The 25,615-nt window shown below is 31.1% G+C and overlaps 1 protein-coding gene across 2 annotated transcripts; it reads left to right on the top strand.

The window, feature by feature from the left end:
- Positions 1–806: 806 nt before the first annotated feature.
- LOC127718204 (uncharacterized) lies at positions 807–22,980 on the top strand. Of its 2 annotated transcripts, none has more exons than XM_052224175.1 (11): positions 807–858; positions 3,526–4,594; positions 6,736–6,841; positions 7,074–7,175; positions 8,250–8,567; positions 9,214–9,336; positions 12,012–12,134; positions 16,150–16,197; positions 19,146–19,190; positions 19,843–19,885; positions 21,922–22,980. In XM_052224175.1, exons 2-11 carry the CDS (start codon positions 4,250–4,252, stop codon positions 22,736–22,738), a joined length of 2,070 nt encoding a protein of 689 aa, XP_052080135.1. In that variant the 5' UTR covers positions 807–858; positions 3,526–4,249; the 3' UTR covers positions 22,739–22,980. The 2 variants fall into 2 exon arrangements, with proteins under 2 accessions (XP_052080135.1, XP_052080134.1); XM_052224174.1 differs by having other exon boundaries at positions 7,062–7,175.
- Positions 22,981–25,615: the final 2,635 nt, after the last annotated feature.

The raw sequence follows: 25,615 nt of genomic DNA, 5'->3' as shown, positions 1-25,615 counted from the left end.
TAAGATAGAGCTTGACGTATTGCATAGCGATTTGCATATTGCCAAAAAGTTTAATGTCTGTCTTTCGGTAACATGGTAACTGTTATTTCATAGATGTAAAACATAACATTTCCTTTTATTCCTAAAACAATACTAGCAAAATTAATAGATAAATATGGAATGAAAAATATATTTGGAAATGTAAATAAAAAGATTAATAAAAGGATTAATAGATGAATTAAACTTTTTTTTTTAATTTTGTTCCGATCATAATCTTTTCTTCTATATTTATAGGGGTTCATCATTTTTCTTTTCAATGGAAATCAACTAGTCTCATTATGTACAGAAAAAAAAGCTTCGAATGACAAAGTAAGTGTAGCGTCGTGACGGCATTACGCTGCAAATTGTAGTTTTTTATATTTTTTTTTTGCATTATTAAAAATTAAATGATTTTGACATCAAAAACAAAAGAGGTGACCACATAAAAATTTCAAACCAATAAATCGGAAACGTTCTTAGCAATACGATGTAACTTTTAAGCACAAAAAAAAAAAACTGTTGCCGCCGTTTTAACTTACGTCATCTATAGTTTTTTTCGATCTGGTTCACAAACATGCTCTATTTTAATTATCTGTTGTGTTGAAATATACATGCAACATATAAGTATGTAAGGTTTGGCTATGCAGATGCAGTTTGACGATTTCTTAATTCATTACACTTCATAAAAAGCAGAAACCCCGCCAAATTACGTATACCTGTCCTTATCTACACAGTACTCAAGTACCTTGATTTCCTGTTAAAAGTTATTTTTGTCACAAACAGGAAGTTGTACCTAAGCCATTATTGATTATAATTTGAAACCATAACATGTGTACACAGGTAAGTTAAAAAGATCGTTCCATCACAACTTCTATATGATTTTTTTTCTATTTTGATAAAAATACATGCACAATACTGAACAGAAAGCAGTTCTCATCTCATTAGAATTCGAAACACCTTACTTTTTGTTGTCCATTAAAAGTACCCTGTTCATGATGATTGAACTACACTTTAACTTTTTCGTGTTTTAGTCTTAAATTTCTATATAACTATACAAACGTTTGCAGAGACTTGTCACGTACTAACTCCTTTACGGGAACTACCCTCTGATTAGTGCATTATCAATTATAAGTAGGTGTCATGCTTTCATGCAAGATTTTGTCAGCATCCATTTTACAAAAAGTAATACGTGGACTTAAATTATTACACCTGCTAATCATTCATCGGCAAACATATCTAGTATATTCAGGACGAAAACAAATAGAATAAAAACCCTGTATATACAATAATCAAACTGAATAAACAAAAATATTTGCACTTCCAAAAAGTAAAAAAAAAGGTAAATTTTATTTTAGCATGCATACTATGCAGAAGTATTGTTCCATGCCAAACTTGACAACACAGGTTTAAGGTACACATTCTCCCCATTGAATCCTATAGTGAATCCAAATTCAAAAAAATTATCATCAAAGATTCTAATAATATGAAGGATTCATATTCCTTGGATGTTGCAGTAAAAAAAAATGCCATTGAGGTAGAGCTGGATTGTGGTTTTTGGAGTCTACAATACCATTAAATGACCAACACACTATTTAGTTTCATCACAAAGACAGAAAAACGTAATAATCTCAAACGAATAGTATTTGTATTGATGGACAATATGCAAATAAAAAGATGTGGTATTCTTGAGAGTGCTACAACTATCCACCAAAGACCAAAAGACAAGAACATGAACAACTATAGGTCACCGTATGGCCTTCAACTCTTGAGTAACACCATGCCTATATATATTTTCTTCATTAAATATATTATATCTATCAATCGCTTGCTGCTTGTAAAATTTGTTACAGCACCTGTTCCTACATACTTAAATTAAGTAGTGGCCCAAATGGGTTTAAAAAAGCCAAAAGCTTGCAAAAAATGACCAAAAGATCAAGAGGTGGAGCTATTGCCTTTGATAAATTTCACAAAGGGTAATTTCAAAACGTCAACTTTTTTACTCTGCCACTTTGTACTTTAATTGTTCTCTGACTTAAAGGAGTCCAAATAACACCCTTTTGGCTAGAATTTCACCTGTTGGTGAACACTGATCAATCTTTTTCATTACTCATGTAAAAGCTTCTTGTATGGAGTTACTGAGGGATCTCAATTTGATGTTACAACTAAAATATAACAGTCAAACATAAAACACATGTCATGGCATACATAAATACAGTTCAGTTCTGTTAAATTGTGTCTATTGTATTACAAAATTATGCGACTAAATGGCCTTTTATGATGAAGGTAAACGCAAAAAAGCTCTTCGGACTCAAGAAATTTAGAATATTTTATTTTCATGCTGTCAATCAAACTGCAGGAACAAACCAAACATGTAGAAAGAAGAAGGTATGGTAATGCCACTTGTTTGGCCCTCTGAATTCGAAAATCAAAAAGTATTATAAATCTACCATATAAAATTCTTCAGATATTGATAAGACATTAGTCTGTCAGAAGTCAGTATTTTTATTTTCGAATTTTGTCCTTCATATTTTCGTTAGGGCTATGAAGAAACTGTCAAAATGGCCTCATTTTGAGATCTTGTTATTAAGGTTTAGATTTGAGCCATGTTTTTACCAAACACGATGTATTTTGCAAAGATAGAAATGTGTAAAATATTGAGTGAGGCATTGTCTTATTTCTATGTTGTGGAGAAAAATGTTCTTGGATGACCATTTAAGATCAAATATTTCAAGTTGGAACAATTTTTGACATAATAGTAACACCACAAAAGACGTTCTACATCAGGTTATATCAACATAATTTTGAAAGGCTTGAATAATTTATCTTTTTTGGCTCTGTTCATACATTAATCAGAGTAAACAGATCATTTTGAAATTGTATGAATCTGACCTATTGTTTGAACAATTATCATTTTCATATTTATGTTATTTTTGGTACAGACGTCAACTATAATTCTGATACTAAAATATGTAAGATTTTTTTTCAAACAAAATTATAAATCTAAAACTACAATTGATACCTTTGATGACGTTCATTTCATATGATATATAATTGAAATCGGATATTGCTATTTTCCCCTCCTTTTAACATTTTGAAATGTACCCACAACAGCCTTCACTTATATCAAAGTAATTGATAAAATTGTAAATGGAAATGGGGAATGAACATGTTTGATTTCAAAATGGAGATGAAGATATTGAAAAAAAGCCTTAAGAAGTTTTTGCAAACAATATGTGACAGGAATATAAATATCAGTAAAAAAAATAATAATTTTGTATTAATCTATTTAGCCACGTCAGCATTACTTTCTTAGGTTATGCAATTTTTACAGATTATGAAATGACAAAAAATGAAAATAACATTTTATAAAATGCATGCGTGCGAACCACTTTTCTGCATTTATTTTCTTCAGGAACGCTTCTTTTGTATGAAACTTGCTCTAGATTTTACCGATTGTGTAGGAATAGATAAAACTTTTACTTTTGATGTTCTTCTTTTTTTCTTTAGGTGTATTACCTTGACGATAGTCCTTTTCCATACTAGACGTGCAATGATTTATTTCGATCAAAAACACCGTTACATTGAACAATATCGAAATGCTATCTTGATACGGGGAAAGTGGCTGTCTACTCGTTTATTTTTTTAATATCACGAAACCATAGTGAAAGTTTTAGATTCCGTATTTACTTATTACCAAATATGATTGTTGGTATTTTTAAGGTGCAATGTTGTGTCTTAATCGGAGAAATAAAATACGTCTGAACAAGGTTCAACACACTATTGAGCATATCAAACCAAAGAACCCCCGGGTAAAATCACTTAACTTATATTCAGGCATGAACAACATGTATGTATTTTAGTTTTTACCAATGATTGTGTGGGATCTATTTAGAATGAGTTCAATTCCAGAGAAGAAATTCCTTTGTTTGGTAAAATTATCATACGATATCTCGTTAAAAGTAACGAGGGCGTACACAGAGATTAATGTACTAAGTAAATATAACAACCAAGTGTCAACTTTTCTGAAAAAAACAAGCATGAGATATTCCACCTGTGGAACAATACCCCATGTTGTCAATGTGTCTCCCCGGGAGGCGCAAATTCAAAGACAAAATTTGCTTTAACCCTTCGTCAGATAGAAATACTATTCGACTTTCAAGGAAATGGAGAACCGGGCCATTTCAAAAAAGACAAATCAAGCAATAAGGTGATACAACACTGCTTGTGTCGAATGTCTGAAAAATCAGTCTCCTTGAATGATTTTGATATTAACTTACTAGAAACACTATTAAAAAGGTATGTGAATCTTGAATCGGATGATAAAATGTGGCTATCGACTATTCGGGAAATAAGGAATTGCATAGCACATGCAACAAGCACGACAGAATTTGACCCTGGAAGACTAGATAAGTGGTGGATGAAGCTGGAGGGATCAATCCTTGGACTTGTTAGGAAAATCCCACCAGCATTTTATGGGGAAGCAATTGAAAGTCAGATTAATGCTTTGAAAAATTCTAATATGGAAGCGATCTATGCAAAGAAGCTCATGGATGACGTTAAAGCAGAAAATATGATCGTACGTAATATGAAGTTTATAATTAAAGTTCGTTCACTTCCTTTTTTACCTGGTATAAGAAGCAATAATTTTGTAAAGGGCATTGTAAAGTTTCAAGTCTACTTTACCTTGAATTGAGAAAAAGCTTTGGAAATTTCATAAATCATTGAGTAAAGCAAGCATAACAAATATCAAAACAAAAAAAAAGTTGATAAAACTTCAGAACGACAAATTAAGCTATAAAAATGATAAAATCATCTATACCCTGTGAACAAGAATATAAATGTAACATTGTACCTGTGTGGTCGAGTAATAGAAAATGATTGGTAATTCTTGAATTGGTAAATGCATCAGTATATCAAATACATGACCTTCCCTTTGTACTCTCCATAGTTATTGTTGCGGAGACGATTTGAATTGTGCAGTGGAATAAATTGTTCTTACAAAGTTCGACGATTTGGGATTTGGGAGTTCGACGATAATGATATGCCAATAGCATTATTATATCCATAACATATAACTAACTCGAATGTTTGCTAATAACTACGTTTTAATCCAATATTTACAATATTTACAATCATTGCATATTACCATTTCACAACATTGTTTTCGATGTTAACGTATCGCATGATAAAGACGATCTGTTTACGTCTGAACATTAGACATAAAATTTCACCCTTATTTAACCTGATTCCCAGAGATGATCAAAACAAAGTTATTAAATCGCCTCAGCTGCATTTGCAGACGACTATTATTTGAACTCTAAATGACTAGACTGACCTACTGAAGGTGTTATAAAATTTAGGAATCCCGTTAAGATTAACAATTAACTTTCTACACTGTAATAAATTCTTTGGAAAACACTGTTATCTTTAACTAATCTTAGGAGACGAAAATGTAACTTTATTTCCACATAATTATATTGAAAATTAACGATAAAAATAAACTTGCAAACATTTAAGTGCAATTAATAAAAACCGATTTCTACTCTATTAAAAATCATAACTAAAAAACAATCATACTTATAAAAACTAAAAAACTATTGTCTTCAATCCAGTTATGTCTAACGCACAATTTTAACCCAATGGAAAGGATCAATAGTAGAATTGTATAAATATAGATTCTTACATTGGTACCAGTGAATTATCGGATTTATATCGGCGAGGTCTTTAAAATTCGATAATGTAACTATCAAGATTGGATAAATCTAACCCGAATAATTCAGGTCCTCCCCGTAATCGATCTCTCCTACTTGCGAGGGCCTGAATTCCTAACACGATAAAAACTCTTCACGAATCCTCGATTTTAATTGGTGCTTTATAAAAGAAGTTACCAATCAGCAATCAGCTCAATTTTATCGAGATAGGTAAATCCCGAACTAATTCCGAATGATTGATTGCAGATTTTTCATTGTCTAAGCATTCAGGCGTTAATGAAGTAATCGTAGATTAGCGGAATATAACGCCTGAATTATTCGGGTTAGGATAAATCCGATTATCCACGAGTAACTATGCGAGAATCTGTTTTCTAATGATAATCAAATAAATTTTTGTTTTTGATAAACGAATATCCCTTTCGATTGCCTTCCACATTAAGGACTTTAATCATACAAATGAAAAGATGTCAATTTCTCTAGCACATTTCGATTCATCCAGAGACCTTATAAAGGTTGTGACCTTTTAACTTAGCCAATCGTCTACTAAGATCATCGGCAACCATTCGTTGATTAAATGTTTTAAACAATGGGTCTAGAAAAGCTTAAATTGCCGAAGAAGTAGAGAAAATTAAAAATTAATTGTGTATCTGTCAAGTATAAACCTGGAAAGAAATTCGACTGTTATAACAAAAAAATATTGATATGCAAACAAGAGTAAGCAGGTTTATTTCATTAAAACATATAACAGTCAAAAACTGAATCTTGTTATTAAAACAACCCATATGAAACTCTTACAAGTTAAACATTGAACATCACTGAATCATTAAGATAGAAATTTACAAGAAATAGAAAATCAAGTTGACAATTCGAGACTGACAGAGGATGAGCATGAAACTGTATGCAATTGAATATATACAATAACATAAACTAAACTACCATCTCTAACTATGCAATATCCTTTATGTTAAATATTGGTTTTAATACTCTACTATTAAATCGTTTGAAGTTGTTGGAGGATCTTGTTGAAAGAAGTGATATCAGGATTGGGGACTGTGAAAACAATATAAAGCAAGCAATAACTGAGAATAATAATGAATTCAAACGATATTTAGGTAAATATAAATTACATAAAGATGTATTTTAATAACTTATCATATGGTTGTACGTTGCTTCATTTGAATCATAAAAAATGCATCTCTATTTGCAGTGATTCCATTTGTTTACCAACAACAGATATAAGATAATTATAATTCAGAATTTGGAACTTGTTTTGAAGAAGTTAAACAATACTGAAACTTTTTTTAAATAAAAGGAAGTAATTAATTTTTTTAGATTCATTAATAGATGAAAAGACAGGTGGAATAATGAGAAAATTAGAAGAATTAGAAGCACAAATTAAGGCTTCAGCCAAACAAGATCCTAGTACTAACTTTCGAAGCGAGCATGGTAAGTTTTTGGTAGTATTGTACGTATAATTTTGTTGTTCGATTTAACTGACATAAATAATTGTATATCATATGTAGAATAAAATAATGAAATTATAAATTCTTTTAGCACGGCATAGTATGTAACAATACGTTTTTTTAGCCCCAAACATAGCCGTATATCTTTTTGATTTTTTTTCAAAGCTCTCCAACTTCGTCATTAATTTTGTCTTCCAACTAATTTGATTCGGGCGCCACGTATAAGTGTTATATATAGATTATCGATTTTTCTCTACATAAATATCGTAAATATATATATTTGTTAGGCGAGTAAGATTAGCGAACGAGCAAAAACGGTTCACATGGGTTATTTTTATACGGTTTCTATAAGCAGAAAACCCGATATTCTGTTTATCGTGATATTTCTGTCTTTTTTACTCCAGTAGATGATTTTACGTTTGACAAAGGTAGCAGGATAGCGTTTCATTGCACATTGTGACGTCGCTAACAACTTCTGCTCTTATCTCAAGCCGTAATACGAGAATTACGGAGCGACTCAGCCGGGTGATGCAGGCAAAGGGAAAGACAATTAATAGATGTTCTGCACCACTGGAAAAGTAAATAATAAGCTTGGTATACTGGATTGAGTTTTATAGTCATGTTTGATACTTACTACTCCATAAATAATTTTGATAAAGCATTTTTTTTTATGTAAACAAAGGTTTTGTCAAGGTTTAATTAAAATACTTTAGTAGTTTTGAAAGAGCTGCTGATCAAAGATCTCAATTTCCTTTTCCAAAAAAGGGGAGAACTATAGCAAGGGAAAATAGCTAGTAAAAGAAAAGCTGTCACCACCTTAGCCAAAATGTAATGGTGCCCTATTTAGTAGCAAAAGTAACACTAATCAACGTTAGAGATACAATACTTGCATAGTTGGTTGGAGGATCATTGCATACTATTTTGGATATTTTAAAGGCAAATAACTCACTGAATGTACCCTTACACTACCAGAATTGTTTATGAACTAAACCTTTCATTTACTATATTTAATTGAAATTGTTCTCTAATCATGGTGTTTTATTTATTTGGTGCGCAGACAGTACTAGAAAAATACACGTTGCATGCCAAGTGGAAGCAGATGACATAGATGAACAATTGACTATCAAAAACCTGTCAGATCCAGACAGAGCAGCAGCTGATGAAAGTGGTGATGGAGGCTTCAAAGTTGTAAATGTCAAACAAAAATGTATTTTGCTTGAACTAACAGCGTCACCGGAAATACTCAGCTCGGAAGAACGTCTACTGAATGCCATTGATCAATTGATAAATCAAGTCGTTTGCGCCGGGAAGCTCGACACCAGAGTGCCAGGAAAAATGACCTTGAATTTAACATTTACAAGTCCTTTGAGTAGAGGTATATGAATATAAAAAGAGAGATTATTTTTATTATATATTTTTTCACATTTTATCCTATCTCAATTCTTTGATTATCTTCATAGAGAATAAGAATGCTATGTTTTGGTGTTGAGAATGACAACTGCAAGTTCGATTTTTCAAAGCCTTAACTACAAAATGAACAAATCTTATAAAAAGTGAAATGTCTCCTTGCAAAAATCTTGTACAATGAAAAACATCAGGAGGATTAAGAAACAAATTAATACAGCGCTGAAACTGCTAAATTATGTCCACATTGATTTGCCATAAAACTAACTATCAGCGTCCTACATGTCATAATGAATAAAAATATCGAATCTTTATAGTCTACCGAAATCATGGTAATTTCATTTATATTTCAATTCTAGAGAATTATTAAGTAAATATTAAGATGAACTAAAATATAAAAATAAGGAGATCAGGTATGATTGCCAATGAGACAACTATCCACCAAATTCAAATAAAGTTGATGTTAGCAAGTATAGGCAAACGTACGGCCTTTAACAATGAGAAAAAAAACCATACTGTGTTGTAACTCCATTCATCACAACTACTTTTTTAGTTCAACAATTTACTAATCTTATTTTTCCATGCAAATTTACACATTTTTATTTTGTGGTTTTTAGAGGAACTAGATGTCTTTTCAAGAGTATTCTGTACTAGTGACAAAGCCGAAGTTATAGATTCCGACGTAATGAATCAAATTCAAGACTACAGTATTGGAACAGTCACTAGAGAAACACAAACAGGTACTGATTAAAACCAATATAAAAGGTTGTTTTCCTGATTAATAAATTACAACAATTGGTCTTCAGATAAGAATGATTGAATGATGGCAAATTGCTCTTATATTCCCGACTTTTAATTGCGATCTAGGAGAACACAAAAAGAGAGAAAAAAAGTCGACTCACTTATAAGAATAACTTTCGGCATTCATTACTGTTGCAAATGTTCACGTGTTTTTTGTTGTTTTACAATCGATATGAAATAGTTAAGGGGGGTACAGAACACTTTGACTTAAATAGATTGTGCTCGTTTAATTTTCATAAAAGTTTGACAAAATATCAACATTCCAAGAAATTTGCACTCCCCAATTTACAGGAATAATTTTATTGGATACATAACAGTTTGACAAACATTAATTTTGATAATTCAGAAGCCTGATTTCTCTTTACAAATAATATGTGATTTAAACATTCAGCTTATTTCTAAAAAGATAACTCACTTAGGTTTTCGGTACCCCTTAAGTTTTGCTGTCTTGTATTCATTCGTATTTTAATTGATTTACTCTTCTGCTATTCCACTGATCAAAATTTTAGGAAAGAGATCTAAAACAAAAACTTAAATTCACCACAAAGTTACGTGTCTGTCCCTTATAAGGAAACTCAATATTGGTCGTCTTTATCTTTCATGTCATTAAGAAAATTTAGTATTGACTTTGGGAAATTCAAAGCTTGAAGAATTGTATATTGTTATTATTGTTGAAACAGTATGTGTCCATCTTTTATTACTTTGAGGTTTTTTTTAAATTTGAGTTGATGTATTCTAACACTGCCCTCTACATCGTATATTTAGTTTATAGTAATAAGATCAAAATATGTAGAAATCCTAACATATTTAACAGTTACTTTAATTTACGTAAAATCAGAATCAAATGTTCCTTTTTCAGTTTGTTAATGAAACCAGTCCGTCACTCAAACCGTTTTACTAGTTTTGAAGATTTATGTTCGAAGTTTCGAGCAAGGAAGACTCGTTTTATGGCGACAAATTGTTAAGCTCATCTGCCATCACATGGTGTTTGGCGTCGCCCTTTGTTATATTTTTAAAACATTTCATTCTCTGAAACCACTTTACTAATATACATAATCCTTCATGAATTTTGTATAAGATATTCGTTTTTGTTAACGTCAACCTACCATCATGGCAACAAAGACTGAAAAAAAAAAAAAAATACGGGTGAAATAAAAGTAGTTGACATATCTTGAAAACCTTAATGGAAATTTTCTAAATGACGGAACATGTTCAAACTGATCAAATATTTAATATGTTTTCTGATTCTATCAATTAAGCAAATAACGTTGGATAGTAGTTATCGCCCGTTAATTTTGTTAACGTTTTCGTATATAAAACTTAATAAATGTCATGCCAGAGGCGCTTTACTGGATTAACCTTCATCAGCACCACTCAAACCATAAATGTATATAAAATATAGACAGAACTATAAACAAACAAATATGATTAGAATCAGCCAGTTCAATGCAAAGACAACTTAATGCCTTATAGTCATCTTTAAATTACTAATTTAATCGTTCTCTTGATCGTCTTGAACCAATAATTATTGATAGAAAAACACTATCAAAATTGTTCCACAATATAAATAAAATCTGCTACATCTTGTATCATCATTGTAATAACTTAAAACCATCAAGTTGACTCCTAACTGGAGTTATAGTCCTATAAGGACGATTGTTAACTAATAGTAGCGGTTTTGACTATTGCCTTGGGCAATTTATTGGATACACAGAAACTTAAAGTGAGACTAAATCGACTGAACTGCACGATTAACATTAAAAAAAAATCCAAAAACAAACCAAGAGTACTGTAGCCATCAATTGACTATTTATAGTCAAAATAAATTTGAGAATGGAAATGGGGAATGTGTCAAAGAGACATCAACCCGACCAAAGAGCAGAAAACAGCCCAAGGCCACCAATGGGTCCATTAGTCAAAAGATTATTTGTAAATAATGAAGCATTACTCTTATCATTATGGAGACTGTAAACGAGATGCACAAATGAACTAAGTAACTTTAACGATAAATTAATCCCTATGGATGAATTTGCCCTAAGATGACGATTTTTTGCGAACATTTTTAGTGTTTTTACCTATCATATTCAAAACTGATCAATACACGCAACATTAATTGATGATGGTTAATCAATTTTATTTTAAATTCTAGCATATAATCTTGCCAACGTTTATTGATAGACAGAAACTGTATTTATCAAGTATAATAAAAACAAATTAAAAAAATCTTCAACGAAGCCAATATGATTGATACTGACAATGTAATCCTTACTGGAGTTATTGCCCTAAAATGATAATATTTGATATCTTAAAATTTTGGAAGAAACGAATAGAGAGAAACTGTAAACAACAAAAACGATCAACATGCAATTGGAGAGCAACCATCAATTTAGTGGTTGTTGCAAATATGATGATTGATAAGGGGTGAACCATTTCATATATTGTGGTGGTAGTAGCTTGTTGCTCAGAACATTTTGTAAGTTATCTTTTGATCGTGAGTTATACGTAGATATCAATCTTGAAAATATTTGAAAGATGAACGATTCTAGGAGCATCTTGTTTAAAAGAAGCAGAATATACGGGTAGTTATTATTTTCATTTTATTTTAATATTCTAGAAATAGTCACTGAAGATATTTCTTGTCAAGTAGATATGAAGTGTAAACAGTGCTCAATGATAGACGATCATAGCGATGAACTTGGGGATGAATTATTGATTCGAAATGTTGAAAGTTCTACAGGTTTGGATTTTATACTATCATACTTGAAGATAAAAGATTTTTAACAAGTAAAGCAGAGGGCCAATCATGCAATACTTATATATATATATATATATATATATATATAAAATGACTGAATAATAGCCAACGATAAATCTTACGGGGCGATGGATCATATAAATATGATACAGTACACTACAAAATATAATATATAACCAGTCTAAAAGGGTACAACATCACCAAAAAATGACAATAAACGAACAAATGTAACTATAAATATTTCGGATAACAGATATCCTTCATCAGTATGAGCACGATGTAAAATGAATCAGATCAATAAATTCTGATTATTAAACTATAGCAATCTTGAATTATATACAATAAAAAAAGTGAAACAGTTTCACCCGAACATCATATGTTTTATATGCTAATAAACTTTTAAAATTTCCAAAAAACGACTCATAGACATGCCTAAAATGAAAATAGTAATTAGAGATATGAACTGGCACAACTCTAAAATTCCAAAATGACGTCAGTTAAGATGTTACAACAACTGTGTGTAAATACATTCCAAAAAAAAAAAAACCAGCACTGATCGATATAAGCTGGTAAAATATGTCAAACAGAGGCTTTTATCATCCCAAATAAATAGCAGTTTTATAATGAAAAGAAAAAATAATAGTAAATTTCGGATAAGTATATATATATATATATACCCTATCAAAGAAAGTCATTCTGCAGAAGGTTGTATTTAGAATAAAACCACTTAATCATAGCCTATGGCTTTTTTGTTAAATTCTGCAATTTCAAGCAATAATGGCTACTTTGTCTTAAGTTCAAATAAAGTGGCAGTCATTTTAAGTCAAAACTATACCTTATCCTTTCTTGTGCTTAAAGACTCAACATGCCTTTAATTGCATATTAGATCACACTGGTTCCAGAAGGTTTGGTAGAACAAAAGCAGGTACTTCTGATCTGAACAACAAGGAAAATGTGCCCTCTTATTCTAATATCATTATTTTTTTTTATTCAAAATAAACTTTTGACAAGGGTTTTACAGTGATCCCAAGTCCTTAAGCTTTTATTTGATACCAAAGCTACCCAAATATTTTCCTAACTTACAAAACTACAGCTATGTGTAAGATCTATTTTTTTTTTAAATATGTACTACTTTCGTGTATGTTCTTTCTTACCGAGCACGAATTAGCTGTTATATACCTATAACAGCACCAAACTTGTTATATTGACTTCTGCTTTACTTAATTTCATTTTATGATCTACTTCTAGCATAGAAAAATACATTGGACTGGTAGTAACATATATGTTATATAAAGAAAACTCCATATGCATAGTAAAAGTGACCTATATGAGACTTTTTCAATTATTACAAGTTCTTTTTTTGTTAATATCTACTCAAATAACAATGTTCTTACTTAAATTACTTATTTTTATCAAAGATTGTTCATTGAATATCAATAAAGCGATTCAAACGCAAAATATTATTGATAAATTTGTCCCTCTTTAATCTACATGTTAGAAAAGGGAGTAAGTTTGGTAAAACCCATACTTTTATTTAAAAACATGGACCAACAAGAGCAATTTATATCTCTTCAAGCTAGACAACATGCAAAATTTTTTGAAAATTGCATTTCAAGGGAGATTCTGGAATTCCTTTATAAGTATTTACCAATTTCATTAAAAATTGATTATACATTAAGAAACCAAAATAAAACGTGAAAACTCACTGGATAGTTTGCCAAAAAGCTATATTTTTACTATAAGCAGTCATAATACACATGTTTCATTGATTTCAGTCTTAAATAATGCAAAAAGTAAACTTCAGGTTAAGTCTTAAATGACCAATAAAGTCTGAAATACCCTTTTGTAGTAATTTGAGGGCTATAATTTGACACCAACATGATTTTTACATTAGAAAGTAATGTTACATGATTACTAACAACAAATGTGACCAATTTGCATTGTAATGGGTATGACTTCTAAAATTTGAATTTCACATGCCGTTCATTAATAGGAATAAAAACTAATAACTCATAGACCATTTATTTCTGTGCTAAATTCTGCAGTTTCAAGCATTGGCGGCTACTTTGTCTTAAGTTCCAATACAGTGGCAGTCATCTTATGCCAAAACTATACTTTATCCTGACTTGTGCTGAAAAATTTAACATACATGCAATGGCATATAAGAGCACATTGATTGCCGGAGGTTTGGTAGTACAAAAACAGATACTTCTGATCTGAATAACAAGGCAAATGTGCCCTCCTATTATAATCTCAGATATTTTTTTATTATTCTAAATACATTTTCAACAAGGGTTTTACATTGATCCCAAGTCCTTAAGCTTTTATTAGATATAAAAATACCCAAACACTAAATTACTTATTGACAAGGTTACAGCTATGCGGGCCAGAATTATTGTTTCTATACCTTTTTCACGTGGCTAGCTTGATAAGACAGTTAAGGTGAACGTTTGATTTTTATCATTTTTGACAATTATTAGTTCATATTTTAAAAATAGGATAGTAATATTCACTCTTGGTACAAACAAGTAACAAGTATGCTTATTTCTTATAACAATATTGCAGAATAATAAATTTGCCGATATTTCACTTCTAAGTCCTGCTCTGTAGTGGCGCATGGTATCGATTTTTGATGTATTTATTATGCAGTTACACACAGGTTTAATTGCAAGGGGAATGAAATAAATGGTAAGAAAAACTAAAGATAAAATCAATATAAATAGTTGATTCAAGAGGAAGTACATTTTTTATTGATCCTAGACCTGTAATAACAAAATTAAAGCTGTTTTTGTTTTCTTGAACAATATCTTTGGAATTTTCGACAATAAAATGTATCGACGAGATGTAGGTATTCTATTTGGCACCAAATATTGCCCTCTTATAGCAGACTTGTTCGTGTAACAAAATCACAAGGACATTCAAACTCATAAGTCGAAAATAAACAGACAACCCCATGGTTAAAAAAGAAAAAGACCAACAGTCAAACAGACAAACAACAGTTCAAAAAACACAACATATTAAAATAAAGACTGAACATGAACCTAACCAAACACTAGGCGTGATCTGGAAGGTTAAGCAGATCCTGCTCTACATGTGGCACCCGTCATGTAAGTACAAACCCCGGTGATAAGTCTAATTCGGTAGGTCACATTCGCGGAAAATGATCTAATTATACTGCAGAAATTTACTTTCAGACAATAACTTAGTATATATCTAATATCAACTGCAATAGTTGTCATTTCCTGATTAAGGAATTTTCGATTTGCTTTTGAAATTCTACACTGAAATTTTAAAGAAATATGAGAGGTTTCTCGTTACCTATTGTTGATTTTCCTTTTTGATATGTACATTTTCCAACTTGTATACTATGCTCGCGTCTGTAGAGACGTTTAAGAATTCTAAGTTTAACTGATAAATCATTAAATCAGTGACTTCGTTACCGTAAAAAAACCCAACAACTTTCAAACCTTAACTATATTCTTTCATTAACACGTTCCTTAGCTACAAAGAAACAAATTACTAATTTTTGGTCAGCAGGTTGATAGTTAGGAGTAACCAAGTGTAGGGACCTTTTAACATATCATACACCTACTAACTTGAAATTTGTTATTACACATTTCGCCCCTACGTTTGAGCCTAATGACTTCATATTTTTCGGCAACTCATCAGTGATGAGGTATAAGGCGTAATCGTTTAATGAATCTGTCAAACACTTACTTCTTATTTCCTGATGCCTTGATTTTATAGTCTGTGGGCACGTTTGTTATTCGTTATTGTGCTTTGAACTGATATAATGAGTCAAGCCCTTTCCAACTGGTTGGAAAGTTTGGTGTGTTGTAACACCACTGTCCCTGATATGATAATGGTTTGATCGCCCACAAACATATTTAACCTGCTACATTCAGCAAAATGTTGGTAGGCCATGGATTTAACTGATAAATCAACATTGTATAAATATTCTCCTATTTTGAACAGTAACTCTATATATCTTTTTCAGATGTAGAAGCTGATTCTGGTTCTCTGTATAGTATTGCTGTTACACTAGGTATGTAAATTCAGCAAAATTTGATATTTTAAATTTGCCATAACCATTTAAGCAAGTATCCAAAATTAGATTTTCCCCCCAAAATAATGTTTGATAGATAGTATTATTAATTAATTGTACTATTGGTTACAGTATTTTTAAGATGTACCAAATAAACAATAGAATGATTTTGTAGTTAAAATGATGTTTTTGTAATAGTAATTATAAGTATATCTGAATTATAAAAAAAAGCAATGATAATCTTCTTATGTTTGTACGTTTTTGCCCCCATCAGAGTACATTAAGGGTGATAGCGCAAAATAAGTTTCAACGTCACATAAACTATCACCCATTTTCGACATTTTGTGTCATGTCATCAATAATTGGGTCTACCTAAACATCACTTTATTACAATGAGAAGGAAAATAAACTGAAACATTTGATTTCCAAAATATGTGGATCCAAAAATCCAAAACTAGACAAAATCCATTATTTTTCATTACATTTTCTTCTCGATAAACAAGTAATAGGCTTTTTTTAGATTTACATGTTTACTCTTTTGATTATACTTACACATGTATATTAACAAATTTCTGATTTCTCTTTCTTATTTTATTTTTCATACGTTGTTGGATTTTTAAAAATCATAATCCTGTTGTTGATATTTTTGTTGGTCATTTGGTTATTTGCTTCTTTGCTTGTTTTTTTTTTCTTGGAGTAGAGGGGTATATATTTATAGAGGCTTATGAGCCGAAAAATGGAGGATATTGCCAACTCCACCAGCCCCACACTTGTTGGCATTTTCTCTTGGTTAAAAAATGGTTATGGAAGAGGAAATTAACTAACTTCTAGACTAGTAACATAGAAAAGGTTTTGTTTTTGCATGTCTTTTTTTTTAAGTTTGTCCCTCCTTTCAGTCTTTTCCTGAGTCACTAATAGGTTACAAATAATCAGCAATAATTTTACTCGGACATATCTTTAAGATTGTAGAAGGCAAGTGTTAACACAAAATCTCTAATTGATTATAGACTTAATATCTCCAAACATCGTAGTACATAACCCGGTACGGATATGTGTTGTGTGTTTAATGTTTCAATTATGCAATTGTCTTTAAAGTCAGTTACAAAACAAAAACAACAAAGAAAAATGGGATGATAAAAACCAGCCGTATAGGTTTTCTGTATATTGGTTAAATAGATACAATGAATAAGCGTTGATTCTTGAAAAACTTAAACTATTGTGTTGATGCCTTTTCAAAATTAAAGCCTTTTCTTAATCAGAAGGTATTGTAAGTGAGTTTAAATAACAATATCATTATGTTCAAAGATGCATTAATAAATCGAAGTTCACAAATAATTGGTTAGAAAAATGCAAATATAACATAACACGTTTGTCTTTAAATTATCAGGCATCTGAATAGTATCTGTAATTTACAAAATAATACATGTTCGAACTTATTTCTAAGTATATATAATAAGTGTTTCTAGGCACATCACGATTTACTCGCATATGGATTTGCGAATAAACATTTGTAAAGATATGTAGTAAAACAGATGAACTCATACTATATTTATAAAACAAAAATGGACAAATTGAATGCAATTATTTTCTTTCAAATATGTGAAATAGCCAAAAATAATCCAAAAATAAATGGATAACCCGCAATTATTAAAAAAATATCCACAATAACATACAAAATAAGAAAAACGGAAAAACTAAAGAATAGGGACAACAAAGAGAATACAGGGATTCGAACCTAAACCGACAAGTCTCTACCTTTATCTTGACTCATAGATCATAACCATGTTAACCTCGCGGCTACCAACTTATACTATACGATTGACTATTATGTATATATAAAGGTACAAACCATGTGTGTTTGCTGTACCGATGTGTATCATATGTTCATTTATATATACAACATAGACATTTAAATTGCAACCCATTGGTAGCCGAGAGGTTTCGTCGATGAGTTGATGTCTGTCATACATAACAGATTTCAAGGAGGGGTTCGATTCCCAGTGAAGGTATATATAAATACAAAAATTAAAGGTAAGTTATTAAATTAATTCCATTAGTGAACAGAAATCAGTAAATTGGCCAATTCAAACTTAATGAAATTAAGCACACAAAAGAAACAATTGAATATAATTTGGTGAGCTCATTTCAACGACAGATTTAGAAAGCGTGTCGATTTAGAAAGCGTTGATTCTAGAAAAAGAATCCACGGTAAATGAATAAGCTGACGTCACGACAATGGTTTAAATCTGGATATATATTATAGTATGTAAACAACCATTTGATAATTTGCATCATACCTTCACAGAAAAGACTTTGTCAAACTATGAATCAGTAAAATTTAGTTTTGCTTTAGATTTTGATTCTGGTATTCTTTTATATAAGAAAAAACTGAACAACTTGTTATTTACCTTTAAATATGTGCAACAGCCTAACAAATAGAGACTTTTTTGTACAAGTGATCGTTTGCAGAGATATTGATGTATGTCATCTATAGTTCTGGGCTAGGCTGTAGATTATTTCCACGCTAATGTTACATACACTATGTGTAAATATTTCAATTTAATTTACATATGTAAACTGGAATACGATGTTAAAGAATGCAGTGATTTGCATTTATTGTACAAATACAAGGTGTGATTTTGATATTCTGTTTGATATAGTGTCTAAATAAATTCTAGTCTAGAACATAAATGGTGTACTCATTTTGAGATACAGGAATCAAAAAAGTTTCATCAATTTATTCAATGTAAATTTTTGTTTGTTGACAACTGGTTGCCAATTGCCAGTTCTGTGTATTTTTCAAAATTATATGTTGGTAAAATAGCCCCCGGTGGAAAAGTCAGGATATTTAGTAGCCTTTACACTTTATCACGTACCAACAAAATAAAACAATTGATTGATTCTAAAAAAATGCTATGATCTACATTTTATCATGATATTTCTTTCAGATAATGATGGTAAAAACGAAGAAAAATATACTGACGAAACAGGAGGTAAAATCATTAAATTGTTTATTCAATGTAATAAACAAAAGTAGAACCTTCAAAAATCTCTTCTCTTCAAAAATACTTCCAACTGCAATATTGTGGACAATCCGTCACATTTAACAAAAGTACAAATAAATGTCTTCCTTGATCTTAATTTCTGTGACAACACGTATCTCAGCTACCTATGTTCAGACTGATCAGAGGATGATGTCTGAGTGAATAAAAAATAAAAAATACATTACACAACATTACACAATCAACACTAGTAAAATTTAATTACGAATATTTATGTATCACACAACACGCAAGTTAAATTTTTTATTCAAACATGACAATCTATAAAAAAAAAAGAATTGCAAAGAAAGCGGAACGTTGAAATAAATAAAAAAAAAAAAAACACGGAATGCATGTACTTCTAGGTGGCACATGGGTAACGAACACTTAATTTCTATGTGTGATGGATGAGCTATTCCTTCAATTGGCATTGCGTATATTAAAGTGATATTTTCACAGGGAACTAAAGCTAAGTAAGTCTACATTCATGTTTCTTTCGAACGTTAACAGAAAACAACTAGGGATTTTATATTGAACCAATACATCAAGAGTTACAAATTGTTGTTTAAAATCAAAATGAATAGTCTTCCTTTTATTATTCTAGCAGAAGGAATCCTGGTTGATTCCAATCACAGTACATGGATAACGTAAGTGACAATATTGTTCTTTAAAACTAATTTTTTCTATAATTACGTTAATACATAATAAAATAAAACCATTGAAAGTGACCATCAGATTCATGATCAACATTGCCAAATTGTTGTCTTGGCCAGATAATGACTTGGTTCTATTGACCAAATCTTTATTAGATAAATTGATAAGATAAATCAGATATTTGTAAATTGATAATGATTAAATAAATTCGTGCAAGTTTATAGCGGAAGTGAAAGGTAAATATCCAACTGCAGGACGTGTTTATGGTATACACTCGATATCCGACTTTGGGAAATCATATAAAAATATAAGACTGTAGCGAACATATTAAGCTATCCGAATGATGTTATTTTTTGTGAGCAGTAAATTAAAAGAAACGTCAGTATCGATGATATTTTAGTGTCAGCAGAAAAGTGCTGACTTTCTGGGCTGTTGATGCTTGGAGAAAAACAATCATATTGTCTCAAACGATTTTTAAAAATTAACCCATAAACAATCAGATTTACCCTGATGGCCTTTACCAATTAATACATTTCTAATGAAAACAGAATGCCTTAATTCGCACAGAAACTAAACAAATTGTAAATAAGTTCAACAAAGAGACCAAAATATCGAAATAACAACAATAAAATTGAGAATGGAAATGGGGAATATGTCAAAGAGACAACAACCCGACCAAAGAGCAGATAACAGCCAAAGGCTACCAATGGGTCTTCAACGCAGCGAGAAAATCCCGCACCCGGAGGTGGGCCTCAGCTGGCCCTAAATAAAAATGTGTACTAGTTCAGTGAAAATGGACGTCATACTAAACTCCAGAACATATAAATGAACTAAAATTAAAAAACATACATGACTAACAAAGGCCAGAGGCTCCCGACTTGGGACAGGCACAAAATGCAGCGGGGTTAAACATGTTTTGTGAGATCTCAACCCTCCCCCTATACCTCTAGCCAATGTAGAATAAAAAAAACACACAACACCATATTCTTATCTGTCATAATCTTATGAATTATAATTTTTTCCTACTCCAAGTCTTGATTTAATCTAAAACTGCAATTAACAAATAATCCATGATGTTCTGAGTACAAAACATTCCGGCGCTCGTTTTGTTTTCATGAATAAGTTGTTATATTATTTTCTTGATCGACAGTAACATATACTGCCAGTAGCCATTACTCCTGTACTGACAAGAAATATCATGTAAAAGGTCATATTCTGTATATTTCCTGTTTACTGTCTCAATGCCACTGCTGACGAAAGATTGTCCTCAAGGGAATCATCATTTGGGTTGTTGGATTTGTTTCCTGGTTTCAGCCGTTTTGAGCTTGACTTGGGTTTAGTAGGAAAAAACAATTGGGGGCCAAATCATTAAATCTAAGATATTTCAAACTATCTCGGTTTTTTTAATACAATGATAGATTTATGCAGTTAAAAAAAAGCCATTACTGTTTTGATTAAACCAAAATACTAATTGTGACAGTTATAAAACCATAGAATGATAGGGAATTTAGTGAAATGGCAAACAATGCACAATTGTGTACATACTTAGAAATGAAATTGCATACAACCGTCGCCCGAAAAGATAATAAACTTGTAAGTTATATCATCTTTATTCATTCTGTAGTACCTTATTTGTTGGATTTGGATTCTGCAGTCAATTGTGTTCTTCTCGATCTACACAAGTTGATCACAACTAAAAAAACATGTTAGTTTAAATCGTTCTAGCTTGTATTTTACAAAACCAGTGTGTATCAAAGCAAACTTATTCAGAAGGTTGATTTACTTTTTTCAAAAGTTTCAAATTTTCTTATCAAGGGGGGGGGGGGGGGGGAGTGAGATTTTATAGATTGCCATCATTGTCGGTTTTGCGAATTGTTTGAATGCTGAATGGTGACTTGTAATTGTTTTCTTCATTTAGCTTTGGTCGTCAATTGATATCTGTTTCATTGGCGACCTTACCGAATCTTTTCATTATTCATTGTTAGTTCTTATTTAGTAATTTTTCCTAATATCTGATATTATGTTTCAGTTTCGCAGGCAAAGCAGTAAAGCACATCAATGCACCCTCTGAAAGGGAATTTTTTCAAGAATACACTCATGATCGTTCATTTTGCATTGATGGTATAATTAAAGATGTTAAGATTTTGGACAAAAACACCATAATTATAGCTAGTTATGGAAATAAACAACTTGTCATAATTGATTGGAAGTATTATTTACAAGAGCAAATTCCACTAGACGACAACCCTAGTAAGCTGGCAGTTATAAATCCAGATATTGTAGCTCTCATTATGCATGACAGAGATTATATTCTCATTTTTAACATTTATAATCGGGTGCCGACTAAATTAATTGTTGGTAAAAAATTATGTGGTATTGGATATTCAAATGAAAGGCTTTATGTTGGATGCAAGGACCAGACAATCCAAGTTTTGTCTTTAAAAGGTGAATTTAAAGCAACGATAAAAATCCCAGGAACAGAAATTCACAATATGTGTGCAAGCAAGAACCGATATATCTACTTTACAAGTTATATAGATGATAAACTGATGTGTATCGACACCAGGGCGAAGCAAATTATAATCATTCAAGATTCAAAGTTGCTAAGACCACGTGGAATTACAATGGATGAAAACGATAACATACTTGTGTCATGCCATCGATCAACGGAGGTATTTCGTGTCAGCTCCGATGGTAAAAAAACGACAAAAATTATGGATACTGAAACATTCAATGGATTTCCATGCATTTGCTGTGACTTAGAAACAAGGTCTTTGATAATTGGTGGATGTGACACCATCTATATATATAGAAAATTACAAATCCTAAGATATAACAATAATTGATTGGCAATATTATTTACAAGGGTTATTTCTTTGCTCATTCGAGTCAGACCTATTTGCAAATGAATTTGTGCTCAAGAAGGACAAATGCATTAGCTTATTGTTCGCGGTGATCTTCTAGTTATTTAAATGAGCGAATATATACTTTTTTCGTGGTGTTTTTTCTCTCAAGTTTTGGAAAGTATAGTTTCCTTGACATTAATACAGGCATACTTTTTTGTTATAATATACACGTAAATCCCCTAATTTACTCATATTTTAAACTGAACATGTTTATTTACATTCTTAAACTTTTACAAAGTGTGAAAGCATTAAACAACACTAGTTTAGAGAACAGTTCTAAAAATTAAAACACCTTGTTCAGAGAACAATTGAAGGTCTTTCCACATCAATTTTCTAAATCATTGATAAAAAAACTTCTCCTGGGTTCCTGATAGTTACTATTGGCGTCCAATCGTACATTTCTATATACTGTAAATTCAGAAATTATTGCGTGCACTTATTATTGCGATTTTTGAAGAATGGACTTAAAAGCGAGATTAATTATAGCGATTTCAGGAAAATATGCATACAGTTATATGTATCTGATATGAGAATGCGAGTTTTTATTATTGCGATACACATTCAGTCGCATTTTTCGCATTAATAAAAACCTCGCAATAATTTCTGAATTTACAGTACTGATACGATAAATAAATGGTTTCTATATACTTTTGTGTGAAATAAGGGAGATGATGTGCTACTTCCGGTTTAGTAAATGTCACTTCCGGTCTCATATGATAGCTTCTTTCATACAGATTTCAAAAATATAGGTTTCTATATGATTTTGCCTGTTATAAAGGAGATAATTGGCCTCTTCCGGTTTATCGAAGGTCATTTCCGGTCTCTTATGATAAATTTATGTATGTCAACTACAAAATATATGAATTCTGAGTACTTTTCCATGAAAAAAATGCAATTACAGCTACTTCCGGTTTCCTCATTGTCATTTCCGGCTGACATTTTAAAAGGTCATATGTCGCCCAACGTTTTGCAAGAGACCCTATGGCGTTATTATGAATCAATTTGAAGTAATAATCAATTAACCTTATATTAAAACATTTCAGGGGCAATGACTCTTATAAGATATCACTAAATTGTTTCAGACCAAATGTATCATATCTTCATTACAACTAAACAATTGAACAACTGAAGGTTTAAAATGTCATGTCCAGCGTCAAATGATAGCTTATTGTAAGCTGATTCCAAAAATATATGGTTTCTATACATTTTTTTCTAAATAAGGGAGATAATTTGTTACTTCCGGTTTGAAAAATGTCACTTCCGGTATTATTTGATAGTTTACTTGACACTGATTCCAAAAACATATGGTTCAATATACTTTTACATTAAATAAGTACAAAAAATAGTTAATTTCGGTTTACACAAGATCACTCCCGGTTGGCTTTTCCATGGTCAAGTGGCTTGCAACCTAATGCAAAAAGTCCCATGACTTTATCATGTATACATATGAGGTAAAAGCAAAGGTCAAAATCTAGAATGTCAAATTTACCTATGACCTTGAGCTCAATTTCAAGGTCATAAACCAAGGACCTCAAATAAAAAGACCCTAAGTCTTAATTATATATGGTTATTGAGATATATCACCATATGCATAATTTTAAATATTAGAGGGGAGAAAATTCCAATTTAATGTTAGCGTATCCTTTCAACCAATATGTATGTGTTACGACATGTCGCAACTAACAATTTAGTAAATATATGTTGTCGATATCTTAAACTGTTTTTGAAAAGAGGTGAAAATAAGCCAAAATCAAAATTTAAAATATGACCTTGACCTCTAAACTTGACCTTATTTTCTTTTTTTTTTGACCAAGGACCTCAAATCAAAAGACCCTAGGCCTCTATCACTTATGGTTTACCAGTTACAAATGCATATCCCTTATATCAAATGCATGAGGGGAAATAACTCTCATATGGAGTCTCCGGATGGCTTCAGTCAAAATTATTCTTCAAATCCTGAGGATAAATTGGTGAAATTATTTTGTCGTAATCTTTTACGGTTGCGAAGGAGATGCACACACATGAAAAACAGTGTTTGGGGAGATAACTCGTACAATAAAAAGAGTTCGGTTAAACAAGGTCAGTCTAAAAAGCGCGATATAATATAAAAAATATCAAAGCGACATACTGCAAAACAAAAATTTATCGCAAGAACAAAGTTTGGCGGACGAATTAGCAAAAAAATTCCTGAGGATGTATCAAACAATTTAGAAAAAGAATTTTGTCGATATCTTTTTTTGTTACGAAGGAAATGCACACACTTGATAAACAAGTGAATAGGGAGATAACTCTTACAAAGTTAATTGTTCGGTTTAGCAGGGTGAAATTTAAAAGCGCATAAACTGTACGATACAATGTAAGAAATATCAAAGCGACATATTGCGAAACAAATATTTATCGCAAGAAAAAAATTTGGCGGAAGAAAAAAAAATAATAATAATAATAATTAAAAACAAATTGTTCAAAGAACAATTGAAGGTCTTTCCACATCAATTTTCTAAATAATTGATAAGAAGCTACTTCTGGTAACTCAAAGTTACTATTGGCGTCCAATCATAGGTTTCTTCATACTGATTCAATAAATATATGGTTTCTATATACTTTTGCCTGAAATAAGAGGGATAATTGCCAACATCCGGTTTAGAAAATGTCACTTCTGGTCTCATGGACTGCTTTATTTACACTGATTCCAAAAATATATGGTTTATATATACTTTTGCCTGTAAAAAGGAGATAAGTGGCTACTTCCGGTTAAGAAAATGTCACTTCTGGTCTCTTATGATTAGTTCATTCACTCTGATTCCAAAAATATATAGT

This window comes from Mytilus californianus, unplaced genomic scaffold (assembly GCF_021869535.1).
Source record: "Mytilus californianus isolate M0D057914Y unplaced genomic scaffold, xbMytCali1.0.p SCAF_10, whole genome shotgun sequence".
Lineage (NCBI taxonomy): Eukaryota > Metazoa > Mollusca > Bivalvia > Mytilida > Mytilidae > Mytilus > Mytilus californianus.
The sequence above is the reverse complement of the archived record's forward strand: the minus strand, read 5'-3'. Positions and strand labels throughout refer to the sequence as shown.

Coding starts and splice junctions, on each gene's coding strand:
- LOC127718204 (XM_052224174.1), top strand. CDS start 4,250: ATGTCTGAAAAATCAGTCTCCTTGAATGATTTTGATATTAACTTACTA. Junction 7,176..8,249: donor TAACTTTCGAAGCGAGCATG/GTAAGTTTTTGG, acceptor TTTGGTGCGCAG/ACAGTACTAGAAAAATACAC. Junction 19,886..21,921: donor AATCACAGTACATGGATAAC/GTAAGTGACAAT, acceptor ATTATGTTTCAG/TTTCGCAGGCAAAGCAGTAA.